We start from the raw sequence: 13,773 nt of genomic DNA on the forward strand, positions 1-13,773 counted from the left end.
TTCGCTCACCAAGAGGAGACACAGACAGACACTCCTAATGCCCCCCAACCACATCTTGCTCTGGGTCACACGAGAATTTTAATTTGTAAGAATTCGTCAAGCTGTGCACTCAAACTTTGCGCACCATATGCTGTTCTTCAAAAAATAAAAAAGTTTACCAAAAACTCAGTGTGTCTGACTACCCTAAATTAACTCTCGTCTATTTCTGGCGGGAGCTGAAGCGAGCACAGACCCCCTGGGTACCGTCTCCTGAGCAAGAAGACATGCACATACCGTAACAAAGCATTCCAGTCCCAAGTGTGCACCTGTCCTACCAGGTCCCCAGAAAACAAGCTATGGGACGAAAGTGATGACGCTGGTATCTCATTGCCCCAAGTGCCATCTGAACCCAGCACCCAGGGTGAGGCAGGTGCGGGAGCGTGGTGGATGGGAGGGGAGCTCTGGGCGGCAGGGTAGAGGTTTGCTGTCTGACCTAACGTTAGTCCTTGGCAAAGAGGTCAGAGGCCACAGCTGCCCTGGTCTGCCTCTCTGGACTCCATGTCCCAAGGACTCACAGACTGGCTGTGGGTGCAACTGGTAGATCCCACAGCCCCCCAAACTGCAAGAACAGGGGCAGAGAGCATCCAAAGAAGCCCAAGATCCTGGGACCAAGGGACCGGCACAAACAGATGCTCCCTGGGGTATGCCTGGCTGGCATCTGGAGCGACATCCCTGGCCTAGTGTTTCATGACCACTGTGGCCGTGACGGTGGCCAGGGTGGTGGCCCGCGGTTCTGAAAGCGCAAGCTGCAGGCTGTTTTGCAGCCAGTTCCCCGTGGCCACCTCCCTTCTGCCCGTGCTACTGTGCCTCACAACCTTGGTGGGGCCATGGCTCTGAGAGGGTCCTGTATCCGTCCAGCCCTGCACTCTCTTCAGCCTCCCAGCAGCCCCCAGAGTCCGTAGGCCCAGCAATTTCTGCAGTCGCAAGGTCCCGGGCACTCCATCAGTCTATGCTGCTGGGCCTGGTGATAAGCTCTCCAGAGCTGCTCATGACCTGCCCTACAATTCCAGCACTAGGAAGGTCCTCAGGGAGGAGCCTCAAAAACTGGGATCTGAGAAGAGCAAGTAGGTTCGGAACAAGGTAATCCTGTCTGCACTTCAAGGGTACAGAAGGCACCAGAGGAGCCCCAAGTCAAGCTCCAGCTCCCTCTGCAAGAGGCACCGGAAAACACGGAGCCAATGGGGGCAAGCCCAGGCCAGCGACTAGTAAGAGAAAATGGAGCAAAAGCTCGAGTCAAAGAGAGCATTTATTCAGGAGAAACCAGACCCAGAGGCAGAGGAGGAAGACACAGAAGCCGTCCTCGTACAAGGCAGGGGAGGCATCACCGTCCATGTGACGTGGACGCTGAGACTACAACGATGGGTCCACAAGCCGGGGGACCACCAAGGACCACTGGCAGCCGCCACAGGCTGGGAGGGAGGCACAGAGCAGACCCTCCATCAGAGCTTCTGAAAGGAACCGACCTGCCCACACCCGGACCTCACACTTCTGGCCTCTGGGACTGTGAGACACCATATTTCTATTGTTTTAAGCCACCAAGTCTGTGGCCATTTATTCTAGCAGCCCAGGACCCGAACACAGTAGGCCAATACTAATAAATGTCCTAGTATTATTAGATAATATGAATGTTTCAAAATACTATTTAGAAAATCAAACAGCAGGGGCGCCTGGGTGGCGCAGTCGGTTAAGCGTCCGACTTCAGCCAGGTCACGATCTCGCGGTCCGTGAGTTCGAGCCCCGCGTCGGGCTCTAGGCTGATGGCTCAGAGCCTGGAGCCTGTTTCCGATTCTGTGTCTCCCTCTCTCTCTGCCCCTCCCCCATTCATGTTCTGTCTCTCTCTGTCCCCCAAAAAATAAATAAATGTTGAAAAAAAAAATTAAAAAAAAAAAAAAAAAGAAAATAAAACAGTAGAATCTACTGAAGGCGGGGGGGGGGGGGGGGGGGCGGGGAGGGGTGGGACCATTCAACCCATTACACCTACCACATCTCTCCCTATTTCCTTATTTTCAACCTGGGCACTTTCTGCTCTCAATGTGTGTCTCAATCAGAACATGCCTGGACTTTATTGTTGTTTTCCTTTTAACCTAATGTGAAGGTGCTTGTAAGAGGTCACGGGGCCAAATCAAACTTCTGGGGCTTAGGGATTTGATACACTCGTTCCTGAGCCTTCACTTATGCTGTGTATTTGTGATGTCTTTTCAGCCTTCTGTTGAATTCAAGTTTTCTGTATTCAATTTTTCCGAGTAATTCAGAAATCCTACCTTATCCCTGTTTTTGGCGGTTCCTCTTAAAATTTTACTTTAAACTCACATTCAGCTGTGAACATCTAGAACACCTTGGCCAGCGTTTACTTCCCTACTTCCCTTCTCCCTTGCTACGTATATACAGTTGACCCTCGAACAATGCAGGGGTTAGGGGCTCCAACACTCCACAGAGTCAAAAGTCTGCATAAATCTTTTTTTTTTTTTTTAATTTTTTTTTCAATGTTTTTTATTTATTTTTGGGACAGAGAGAGACAGAGCATGAACGGGGGAGGGGCAGAGAGAGAGGGAGACACAGAATCGGAAACAGGCTCCAGGCTCTGAGCCATCAGCCCAGAGCCTGACGCGGGGCTCGAACTCACGGACCGCGAGATCGTGACCTGGCTGAAGTCGGACGCTTAACCGACTGCGCCACCCAGGCGCCCCTGCATAAATCTTTTTTAAAAAAGATTTTTAGGGGCACCTGGGTGGCTCAGTCAGTTAAGCTGCTGACTTCAGCTCAGGTCATGATCTCACAGTTCATGGGTTCGAGCCCTGTGTCGGACTCTGTGCTGACAGCTCGGAGCCTGGAGCCTGCTTCCGATTCTGTGTGTGTGTCTCTCTCTCTCTCTCTGCCCTTCCCCTGCTCGTGATCTGTTTCTCTCCCTCACTCTCAAAAAATTAAATAAACATTTAAAAAAAAATTAAAAAGATTTTTTTAAACATTTATTTTTGAGAGACAGAGACAGAGTGTGAGCTGGGGAAGGGCAGAGAGAGAGAGGAAGACACAGAATCTGAAGCAGGCTCCAGGCTCTGAGCTGTCAGCACAGAGCCCGACGCACAGCTCAAACTCACGAGCCGTGAGATCATGACCTGAACCGAAGGTGGATGCTTAACTGAGCCGTCCAGGCGCCCCTGCAAGTAACTTTTAAATTAAAAAAAAAATTGTACTGCTTATTTTTTGAGAGAGAGAAAAAACGTGCATGGGAGAGGGGCAAAGAGAGAGGGAGACAGAGAACCCGAAGTAGGCTCCACACTGTCCGTGCAAAGCCCAACACGGGGCTCAAACCCATGAACCGTGAGATCATGACCTGAGCTGAAGTCGGATACTCAACTGACTGAACGAACCAGGAGGCCCGTAACTTTGGACTCCCCGAAAACCCAACTACTAAAAGCCTACTGTTGACCAGAAACCTTACCGATAACATAAGCACTCAATTAACCCATTTTATACCTTATATACGTTATGCACTATATTCCTACAATAGTATCACAAGATTACGATATCATAATGACAGTCTTAGCATAGTTAGCTGGAGAAAAGAAAATGTCACTGAGAAATTCATGGGGAGAAAATACATTCACAGGGCTGAACTGTACGTACTGAAAACAAAAATCCAGGTGTTCACTGGACCCGTGCTGTTCAAGGGTGAACCGTATGGAGGTAATCTAGGCCTTTGGTTTGAAAATACTCCTTCACCAATCTCTCACTTAGACTTAACTGAACGTTTGCTGGCTTCTCTGCGTCTGTCCCGCTTGGTCCTGCAGCTGCTCTTGGATTCGTGGTTTTTTCCAGGTGCACTGCTCCCAGAAGGTCCTTGCGTATCTGAAGTGTCCTCACTGGTCTCCTCATGGGCAACAGTCTTGATACACGGAATTCTAGGTTTTAAGTCCCGCCTCCTCCCTGCTGTCTTTTATCCAGTGTTGCTGTTGTGATTCCTTTCTTCTTAATCTGGTCTTTCGTCCCTGGAAAGCCAGTGATTTTCTCTTTATCCGCAAGTTTCCTGGCATTTTACTTGACATTTCTATGTCCAAGTTTTTTAAACCTTTATCCTGCTTGGCCTACAGTGAGCCCTTTAAATTTGAGGGTTTTATCTTAATCTAGTTCAGAAATATTCCAGTATTTCTTTGAAATACATCCTCCACTCTGGCTTCTGTTCTCTCCTCCTGGGACTTCTGCTCGATGAAAGCGGGGCTGCCTGACATGCTCCCCAATCTTGCGGACCTGCCCAGAGCTCCGGAGAGAACCACGTAGTGCCACGGCCCAGCCTGCCCGTGGCCCCATCCCTGCTCCGTGCCACAGGTTTCTAAGGGTGTCATTCTTCACTCAACAGTCAGCTGAGTGTCCAGCTTTGGCTCAGGTCACGATCTCATGGTTCGGGGGTGTGAGCCCCATGTCAGGCTTTGCGGAGATGGCGGAGATCTTTTCCACCACTCCGTTTTTGCACTGAGGACAAGCAACACGCTATCATCTCTGATGCGATGTATAATACACAAAACTGCCCTTTTTTTTTTTTTTTTTTTTTTTTTTTAATTTTTTTTTTTCCAACGTTTATTTATTTTTAAGACAGAGAGAGACAGAGCATGAACGGGGGAGGGGCAGAGAGAGAGAAGGAGACACAGAATCGGAAACAGGCTCCAGGCTCCGAGCCATCAGCCCAGAGCCCGACGCGGGGCTCGAACTCCCGGACCGCGAGATCGTGACCTGGCTGAAGTCGGACGCTTAACCGACTGCGCCACCCAGGCGCCCCTAAAACTGCCCTGCTTTTAACACTTCCATGTTGGTTCTGTTCCTGGAGTTTCACGTCTCTCTCACGAGGTCAGGCAGCTTGTACATTTGGTGATTCCTGGTTGCGCGTTCACCTTTGTACCGAAGGTTCTCCGGTGGCCAAACCGAACGCCATTGGTTTCCGGAGTGGGTGACGGGCCCAGGGGGGTGCTCAGAAACTGGTCTCTGGGAGTGGGGGTTTCTCCTCCTCGGTGAGGCCAGACGAGAAGAGACGCCTGCTCTCCCACCTGGGGGCACATGTCACCGCCTGGCGCAAATGCAGCCAGGGCAAACAGTCTGGACGTCCCCTCTATGGTCCCAGGACCCACCCCTGCCGCCCAAGGGAGCCGAACCCGACACGGCTCTCCTTTCCCGGAGCGATTTTTCCTGAGTATACTTTGGACCACTGTTCATCTTTTGTCTTTCTGGGTTCCCTCAACTTCCAGTCCACTGGGTGAACTCGTGCTTGTCATAGATTTATACGTTACATTTTTAAAGGCCTCTCTAGGAAACTGCAAATAAAAGAGAGGCTGGCGAATGTCTCCAGCTTCCTCGACTGAATCAACTTCTCCTCTTACCGAATGTGTGTGTCTCCCAAAAATTCCAATCCTGAAGCTTTAACCCCCCCCAGTGATGGTGTCACGAAGTGGGGCCTCTGGGAGGCAATTAGAGTTAGACGACGTCGTCTGAGCAGGGCTCCGACCTGATGGAACTGGTGCCCTTGTAAGAAGAGACACCAGGGAGCTCTCTCCCGCGTTTTCTCCACCACGTGAGGACACGGTGAGGAGGTGGCCGTCTGAAGTCAGGAGAAGAGCTCTCACCAGAACCTGGCCACGCTGGCACCCTGATCCGATTTCCAACATCCAGACTGTGAAAATGTCTATCGCGTAAGCCACCAGTCTACGGTATTTGGTTATGGCGGCCCAAGCCGACTCAGTGGACTCAGGGAAGTGCTATAATCATCTACCAAACCAGGGAACTTTGATAATTTTTCCCCGCAAAAGACCACATATAGACTAAATTTGCCATCTGCCTTTACTGAGCAACATAATAAGTTGTTGGACAGAACCCATGATGAATATTTTAAAAATCCTTCAGGTGGAGAGGTATGTACACAAAATGAAGCCTGTAGAGCAACTCGCCACAGCCAAAGCAAAGCAGGTGAGCACCCCTCCGTGGACGTGGACAGATCCACACGGCTGACCAGGGCTCTGGGACCTCCCAGCTGGGCTCAGGGCTACCTACAAACCAACGCCAGAGTCCTGCAGGAGCTAAGTGCAGTGGTTATGGGCCTGAGTCTCAAGTGGATTCCTTGCTCAAGACACTAGGCAAGTCTCAGTGGCTCTGTGCCTCACTTTCCCCAACTGTGAAACAGGAATTAAAAATGGAACCTACCCCATAAGGTTAAGTATACTAATTCAGTGCTGTGCTAGACAGTTCATGACACGTGGCAAGTTCAATCTACGTCTGCCCTTATTACTGTAACTCTGATTCGCGGTACACGTAGAACAAGGACACAGGCAAGAACCTGACAGAACTCCTGCAGAGTGGCAGCACCACTAAAAAAATAAGCATATTTGGGGCGTCTGGGTGGCTCAGTCGGTCAAGCGTCGGACTTCAGCTCAGGTCATGGTCTCACGGTCCGTGAGTTCGAGCCCCGCGTCAGGCTCTGTGCTGACAGCTCAGAGCCTGGAGGCTCCTTCGGATTCTGTGTCTACCCACCCCCCCTTCTCTACCCTCCCCCACTCGTGCTCTGTCTCTGTCTCAAAAATAAATAAACATTAAATAAATTAATTAAGTAAACAAGCGTATTTGCAGGCGCCTGGGTGGCCTGTCAGTTAAGGGTCCAACTCTTGATTTCAGCTCAGGTCATGATCTCACAGTTCCTGAGTTCGAGCACCTCATCAGGCTCCACGCTGACAGTGCAGAGGCTGCTTGGGATTCTCGCTTTCTCAAAATAAACAAACTTAAAAAAAAAAAATAATAATAATAAGTGTATTTGTGTGTCCTTTGTGCGGAGGACCTGAATTCATCCATGAACGTATTGGCATGCTATCATGTGCTATAACTTAGAACAAGTGATGTATCTCTCAAGATGTTTCCACTGCTTACCAAATCTGATTAAGTCAACTCTGTAAACCCAACTAACTCCTAAGGGAAAAAAACAAAACTGCTTCTAACTCCAAACCTCAAGTCATTATCAAATTCACAAAATCATTCCCACTGACAATTTCATTTCACCCTCAGAGACAAGCAGCTTTGTGTTGAAGGTTTCATCTTCTTCAGGCGTTTTCCTAGAAAATCCAACTTGAGGAAAGACCAGGTAGTGGCTTAAACCAGGAGAGTTCCTCGGTCTCAGGCAGACATCTTCTCTCTCAAAGGTGAATGGAAGGAATCAAGTCCTCTGAGGTGAACGAGTGAATACCCACCCCCCTCTCCAGACCCAACACACCAGCTGCAGCCCTGCCCACTGGCTGACCAAGCACCCCCCCCCACCCCCACCCCGGGCTTCAGGCTGTACGTCAGCAGGAAGACCCCCACCTCTCAGCCCGGCCCCAGTGAGGCCCACACACGCTGGCCACTCCCAGGAGGCCCGTCCTCACCCTGAGCCTCACGCGCAAAGAAAGGTCTTTGGGCCCAGACACCAGGTCAATGGGCACTTTTGCTTCCCTCCAACTCACTAGCAGCCCCTTCGTGATAAAAATTTAACATCACTCAGTATTTTTATGAGGGTATGACCACCTTTGTCCAGAAGGAGAGAACCATTAAAATGGATGAATCGCTCAATCTCTTGCAGGCCAGAAAACCAGAATGTCTGCTTACCTTTTTGGGATCCATGTTGAATTTCTTCCTCCCCATAGCTATCTGCTTGTTCCTCTGGGTAGTTTTGCTACACATTTGAGACAGTTGAGAAATCATCAGCTGACGTTTGCACCAAGTGCAAAAGGGAACACAATCTCCTCTGGTACTTCCGCTGCAGAAAACCACCCAGACGCCCCCAGCCCTCCATCTGCCCACTCCGCCCACCTCCCACCTCCCTATCTCCTCCCCCCCCCCCCCCCCCCGCCCATCGCAGAAGCGGCACACAAGGCTGCCGGGCTCTTTTCTACATTTGATTACTTCTTCAGAAAAAGCTAATAATGAGTAAGAAACAGCGACTTAAGGAAAGCATAGTTCCCTTCTGTACAGAAAGGCTGCTTCTTTGGAGGTTAATGTGGAAGGGCCTGTGTTTCCCCGGGAAGGGAGAGGAGAGAAGGACCCCAACTCCTCCGCGGAAAGGAGGAAGGGGTGAGGGGAAGAGAGCAGAGCAATCAACCACCTTACAAGGGCTGCCCCACTTCAGGATCCCAACTTTATAGCCCCTGCTGTGGCCCCGCCCTGGAGGCTGTAATCTCTGCCCCTGCTGTATCTGTGGCCCTGCCCCTGCGGTGGTCACCACAGCTGGAAACCAAGAAAAGAGGTTGGCTACTGGGCAGTGTGACACCAACTGTTTACCTTTCTTCCACTGAAGTTAGATTGTCAATCTCCGTCATAACTTCAGCAATTTCGTATTTCAGCCTCTGCGAAAACAGAAGAAAGAAATTGGAGGGCGGGGGTCTTTACCTTCCCCTCCTAGACTCAGAGAAATCTTAGCCTTCGGACACAAGCTGCCCCGAGGCCCCATCCAGACATCCCAGGTCTGGAAACATCAGTACTTTCTATCCATGCAGAGAGAGAGCCTCTGGGCGGGTGCAGCCCCAGCTCTGGAGAAAACACACTATCATCCATCCGCTCATCAAGGACAAGCAGGGAGGGGTCACCCAGGCAGATTCTAGAGTATCTGTGTGCAAAATCCAGAAGCGACACTGGGGAGGACGTCACAGGTGTGGCAAGACACAAGAGCAAAGGGAAGTGGTGAGTCCTCAGCTCACTCCCTGCAGCTCTTCAACTCCTCCCCCGGCCCCGGGGCCGCCTCAGCTCTTGCGAAGAGGAGGGAGAAGGTGCAGCTTAAACGTGCAGAGACCAGTATCAGGTCCCTAACCGCCAGTCGCAGAGTGATGTCCACCACTCTGCCCGACACAGAGCACCATGGACAGAGCCCAGGAGGTGACAGCAGAAATCACCTGTGGCACTTGGATACGTCAAGAACAGCAGAGGGGACAGGCTCCCCTGTCCCTCCATGTGGCTCTGCCACTTACTGGCTGAGAGGCTGTTGGCAGCCCTCTTAACCTCTCTGGGCCTCAATGTTCTCAACTCAAAAATGAGGCCATTAGGGGTGCCCAGGTGGTTCAGCCGGTTAAGTGTCCGACTCTTGATTTTGGCTCAGGTCACGATCTCATGATCTCACAGTTTGTGAGTATGAGCCCCACATCAGGATTCACACTAACAGCACGGAGCCTGCTTGGCATTCCCTTTTTCCCCTCTCTCTTTCTCTGCCCCTCCCCCACTCGCTCTGTCTCTTAAAAATAAACTTAAAAACATTTTTTTAATTAGGTCATTAGAGCTACATAAGGTTCCACAGGCACTACCATTATTCATGTCCAAATAGGACCATGAACCTTAAGATACATTCTTATTCCTCAACCAAAGCACCCATTCTAGGATACGGTGATTTTTACAAGAAGGAAGGGTAACCTTGCAAGATACAGTTCCACAGATTATCTTCCAAATACAGAGAAATTTTTATTTGGAATACCACTCTTTTCTTCACCAAGGAAGTTCACACTTCAGACACGGGCTCCTAGGAAGGAGCTGCTATGTGGACCCGGCTTACTCTTGCAGCAAGTGGCCTGCGAGGCCACATTTATTTTGGCGTCACCAAGATTAAGAAGCTTCTCCGAGAAGGGCCCTGTGTCTGAGTAACATCCTCGAGGAAGCCCCAAGTGGAAGCAGCCCTGGCCTCCCGGATCATTTCTGCCGCGGCCCCAGACGCTCTGAGGCTGAGGCTACGGTCTGGCCCCTCTGCTCCTCCTGCAGGGCCCGCTCTCCCTGTGCTCCGAGCACACACACGTGGCAAGTATGGTGTCTGCCCGCGTCTTGTCGCCCTGCTGCCACCAGCTCAGTGGCGGCACATTGACTCATTCAGTCAAAGGACATCTGCATGCCAAAAATGTGACAGAATGTTCTAGATGCCGGGGATGTTGGCAAACGAAATAGGGGCTTATTCAATTTGAAAGAGCGGTGAATCTGTCGACTGCTACCATTGTTCAGAAGTGCCCTTTTATGACTCTGGAGTCACGTGTCGCTTGCTGCTGACTCCAGTTCCGTGGTGTCTGCATTTGCACCCCCGAGTCCACGCTGCCCAGAAATCACCACCTCTGCCTGACTGACTTGGGTAACTCTTTCCCTGTCTCTTCACATATTAGGATACAGACACACAACATACCCAGGTTTTACACTTTCATGAAGCTACGTGATCATTTTACCTAAAAGCAAAAACTAAGGGGAATTTTTGGTTGTGGCCTTTTTTTTTCTTTTTTTTTTACCTCAATGTCATCAATAAGTTCCTTTTTTCTTCGACGAATGTCTAAAAGTTCTTCTCTCTCTTCCAGTGAGAGGTCTTCAGGCACTGGAAGACAAAAAAATCAAATTCAACAATTAAACTACCACCACTCTGGAGCACAAGTTGACAATACCTCGTCAGGTTGAAGACGGGCATGTGAACAAGCCAGCAGGGCCTGTAAGCAGGTAGGTGGGCATCTATCCCCAAGAGAACCCCACCATATACACCCCATGTAAGATACTCACAGCAGCATTGCTTGTAATAGAAAACCCACCCAAATATCCACTAATGATGACTAAATGGTGGTATATTTAGAAAGAAGAATCCTATGCAACAATAAAAAATGGCTGAACTCAGTCTACCAACACAGGTGCGCTTCAGAAGACGGTGCTGAGAAAGCAAGCTGCAGAGCGTACACGGGCCTGTTCGTAGAGGCTGAAAATCGAGCACGTGCTTCATAAACGTCCTGCAGACATGCCGTGTATGTCCAGCAGAACAGGCACACACAGGAATGATAGACACCAAGTTCCTGATAACGGTTCCTTCTGAGAAGGCTGGGTGGCAGGAAATACATTCCAGAACGGCAGAGAGAAGGGGGTGGAGGGCGGCCAGTACATGGGTAATTGAAGTTTTTAAATTATTATTATTGGCAGAGAGTTGTTCATAATATCTTCTTCTTAATGATTAACCTCCCCCATTCCTGCTATGTCTCTTTTCTTTAATTGTGTGGCAACTGGTGTCTCATTAAGCTTTTCAAAGAGCTTTTGATTTTTAATACTCCTCTATTGTACATTTAATTCCTATTTCATTAATTTGTTTAAAGAAACAAAAGGTTAAGAATCTGATTAAATAGCAAGAGAGCACGTAGAGCTTCTACAAACAGATTAAGAGAATACAGTCATGGTGCAGAGGTAGACATGCTGACCAATGCACCCGAAGACTGTAGCCAGAAAAGTACCCCCAGACAGGGGCACCCGGTGGCTCAGTTCGTTAAGCGTCCACTCTTGACTTGCGCTCAGGTCATGATCTCACAGTTTGTGAGTTCAAGCCCAGAGTCAGGGCTCTGGGCTGACTTCAAGGAGCCTGCCTGAGATATTCATTCATTCATTCATTCATTCATTCATTCATATTCTCTCTCTCTCTCTCTCTCTCTCTCTCTCTCTCTCTCTCCCCCTCCTCCGCTCTCTTGCGCATGCTCTCTCTCAAAATAAATAAACTTAAAAAAAAAAAAAGTGCCCCCAGACAGACAGAAACCTAACACTGCGGCTTCAAAAGACAGGGCGGACACATTGATAAGTGACAGGTGCTATATGCGATCCATCAGTTACCCCATATACAAAATGAAGCTGAATCCCTACTTATCATCATACAGATCCTCAACCAGCTGCAAGGAGAAAAAAGGCTTAACTGTGAAAGGCAACACCACAGTTTTTACAACAGGGGAGAGCATATTTACAGTTTCAGAGTAGGAAAGGATTCTTTTTTAATTTTGTTTTTAACGTTTATTTATTTTTTTGAGAGACAGAGAGAGTGAGCGAGGGAGGAGCAGAGAGAGAGAGACAGACACATAGAATCTGAAGCAGGCTCCAGGCCCTGAGCTGTCAGCAGAGAGCCTGATGTGGGGCTCGAACCCACAAACTGTGAGATCATGACCTGAGCTGAAGTCGACCGCTTAACCGAATGAGTCACCCAGATGCCCCGGAAGACTTTTTTTGTAATTTTTTTTTTTAATGTTTATTTTTCAGAGAGAGACAGAGACAGAGACAGAGCACCAGTGGGAGGGGCAAAGAGGGACAGAGACACAGAATCCAAAGCAGGCTCCAGGCTCTGAGCTGTGAGTACAGAGCCTGATGCAGGGCTCAAACCCTCAAACCCTGAGCAGAAGTCAGATGCTTAGCCATTGAGCCACCCAGGCACCCTAAGAGTAGGAAAGGATTTCTTAAACAAGACAGGGAAAAACATAAATTATGCAAACACAGATATTAATAAATTCACCATTAAAATTAAGGAGCTTTGTTCCTCCAAATTCCATACCATAAAGAGCTAGGCCACAGACTGTCAAAGAGTTGGTATCCAGAATACAGTACTTGCACCAAGAAGGGGATAAATTTTAAACCAATGCTGAGAAAATGGGCAAAAGACTTTAACAGGCAAAAAACTGAAAAGGAACAGATCAATGGCTGTGTGAAAAGATGTCAACTCTTTTAACCATTGGGGAAATGCAAATTCAAATCTCAGGGCGGGACCTCTACTAACAGGGTAGTAAACCTCACTGAAACTAAAGTGAGGCAATTTCTTAAAACTCAACAACCCAGGAGGACAAAGATAATGGGGAAAAGACCACGTTTTCAAAGCCAGGAGACAGACCAGACCAGCAGCGACTGGCTTAACAAACGTGAGGAAGAAGAATCTTCAGCCAACAGGGAGGGGAGAGCAAGGCGTCACCTGACTGACGCCAGGTCCCCAAGGGCTTGGGAACTGGCTGCAGCAAGTAAGTCTGGGGGCGGGCTGAGAAGAGTGAGCTCATCAGGAACACTGGATGCGGCTGTGTGAAAGCCATGGGATCCCTTGATGTCCTCCAGCTCCACGGAGCTGTCATCTCTAGACAGAGGTGGACGAGGGACCCAGGGCACCACACACACGAGGGCACCACACCAGAGACAAGGGATGCCAGTGGCGCTGACACCCCCTCCCCCACCAAGTCTTCTCCCCGTGGGGCTCCCGGTCTACTGGCAGCCACCCTTTACCCACCTGCACCAGCCCACACTAGAGGGAAGAGTCTTCTCTACGGCATCGACCGGCTTTAGATGTAAAGATACTGATGTCGGGGGACTCCTGGGTTTGTGTCCACCCAGCAACCAGCACACCTACGGCACCCCACAGAGAGGTCAGTCAACAAGGCCTCCTGACACACTTGGGTATTTCAATAACCTTCAGCCCTGTGCTCTCCAACTGGAGGTAAGCCTCTAACACGCAAAACAGATACCAAGAAAGACAAAGAGAGCGGTTATACCTTTGCGGGGCAAGAGGTGCTGTGGGGAGGCAGGGTGATGCTCTCCTCCCCCCGCTGCCTGCCTGCAGAACCGCGTAACTGATAAACACAAAACCCGGAAAACACGCGTGCATGTCAGACCCACCCAACAGGGCAGCGTGGCGGAGGAGGGAAGAGGGAGAGAGGGAAAGAAAAGGAGAGAAGCAAAGAAAGCAAAAGAAGCCTGCATGGCCACTTTGGAAAACCACCTAGTGCTGTGGGTTCGTATCAAAGATGTGCCCCAGCGATGGGCCACAACTGCGCTCCTAGGTATGCGTCCTAGATAAATTCTCAGACACTGCAACTGCAGGTACGTATCGTGAGGTCAAAGAAACACACTTTGTACAAGAAAAAGAGAAGGAAAACCGGCCTAAATGCCCATCCAGGGTCGGGCTGGGTACATACACTGTGTGTGCAGGTCAGAGAATCCCAA

General features: G+C 49.7%; 1 protein-coding gene across 5 annotated transcripts in view; it reads right to left on the minus strand.

Annotated features, from left to right (window-relative positions):
- The window catches only part of CYTH3 (cytohesin 3), a 99,579-nt gene that overhangs the window by 17,347 nt on the left and 68,459 nt on the right, over positions 1-13,773 (minus strand). For all 5 annotated transcript variants that reach the window (XM_030301401.1, XM_030301403.1, XM_030301400.1 and 2 more), the window contains 3 exons: positions 10,293-10,375; positions 8,323-8,387; positions 7,651-7,717 (listed from right to left, as the gene is read on the minus strand). In XM_030301401.1, coding sequence (XP_030157261.1) covers positions 7,651-7,717; positions 8,323-8,387; positions 10,293-10,375 — 215 coding nt within the window. The remainder of the gene's footprint in view (positions 1-7,650; positions 7,718-8,322; positions 8,388-10,292; positions 10,376-13,773) is intronic.

The sequence above is a fragment of the Lynx canadensis genome, chromosome E3 (genome assembly GCF_007474595.2).
Source record: "Lynx canadensis isolate LIC74 chromosome E3, mLynCan4.pri.v2, whole genome shotgun sequence".
Taxonomy (NCBI): domain Eukaryota; kingdom Metazoa; phylum Chordata; class Mammalia; order Carnivora; family Felidae; genus Lynx; species Lynx canadensis.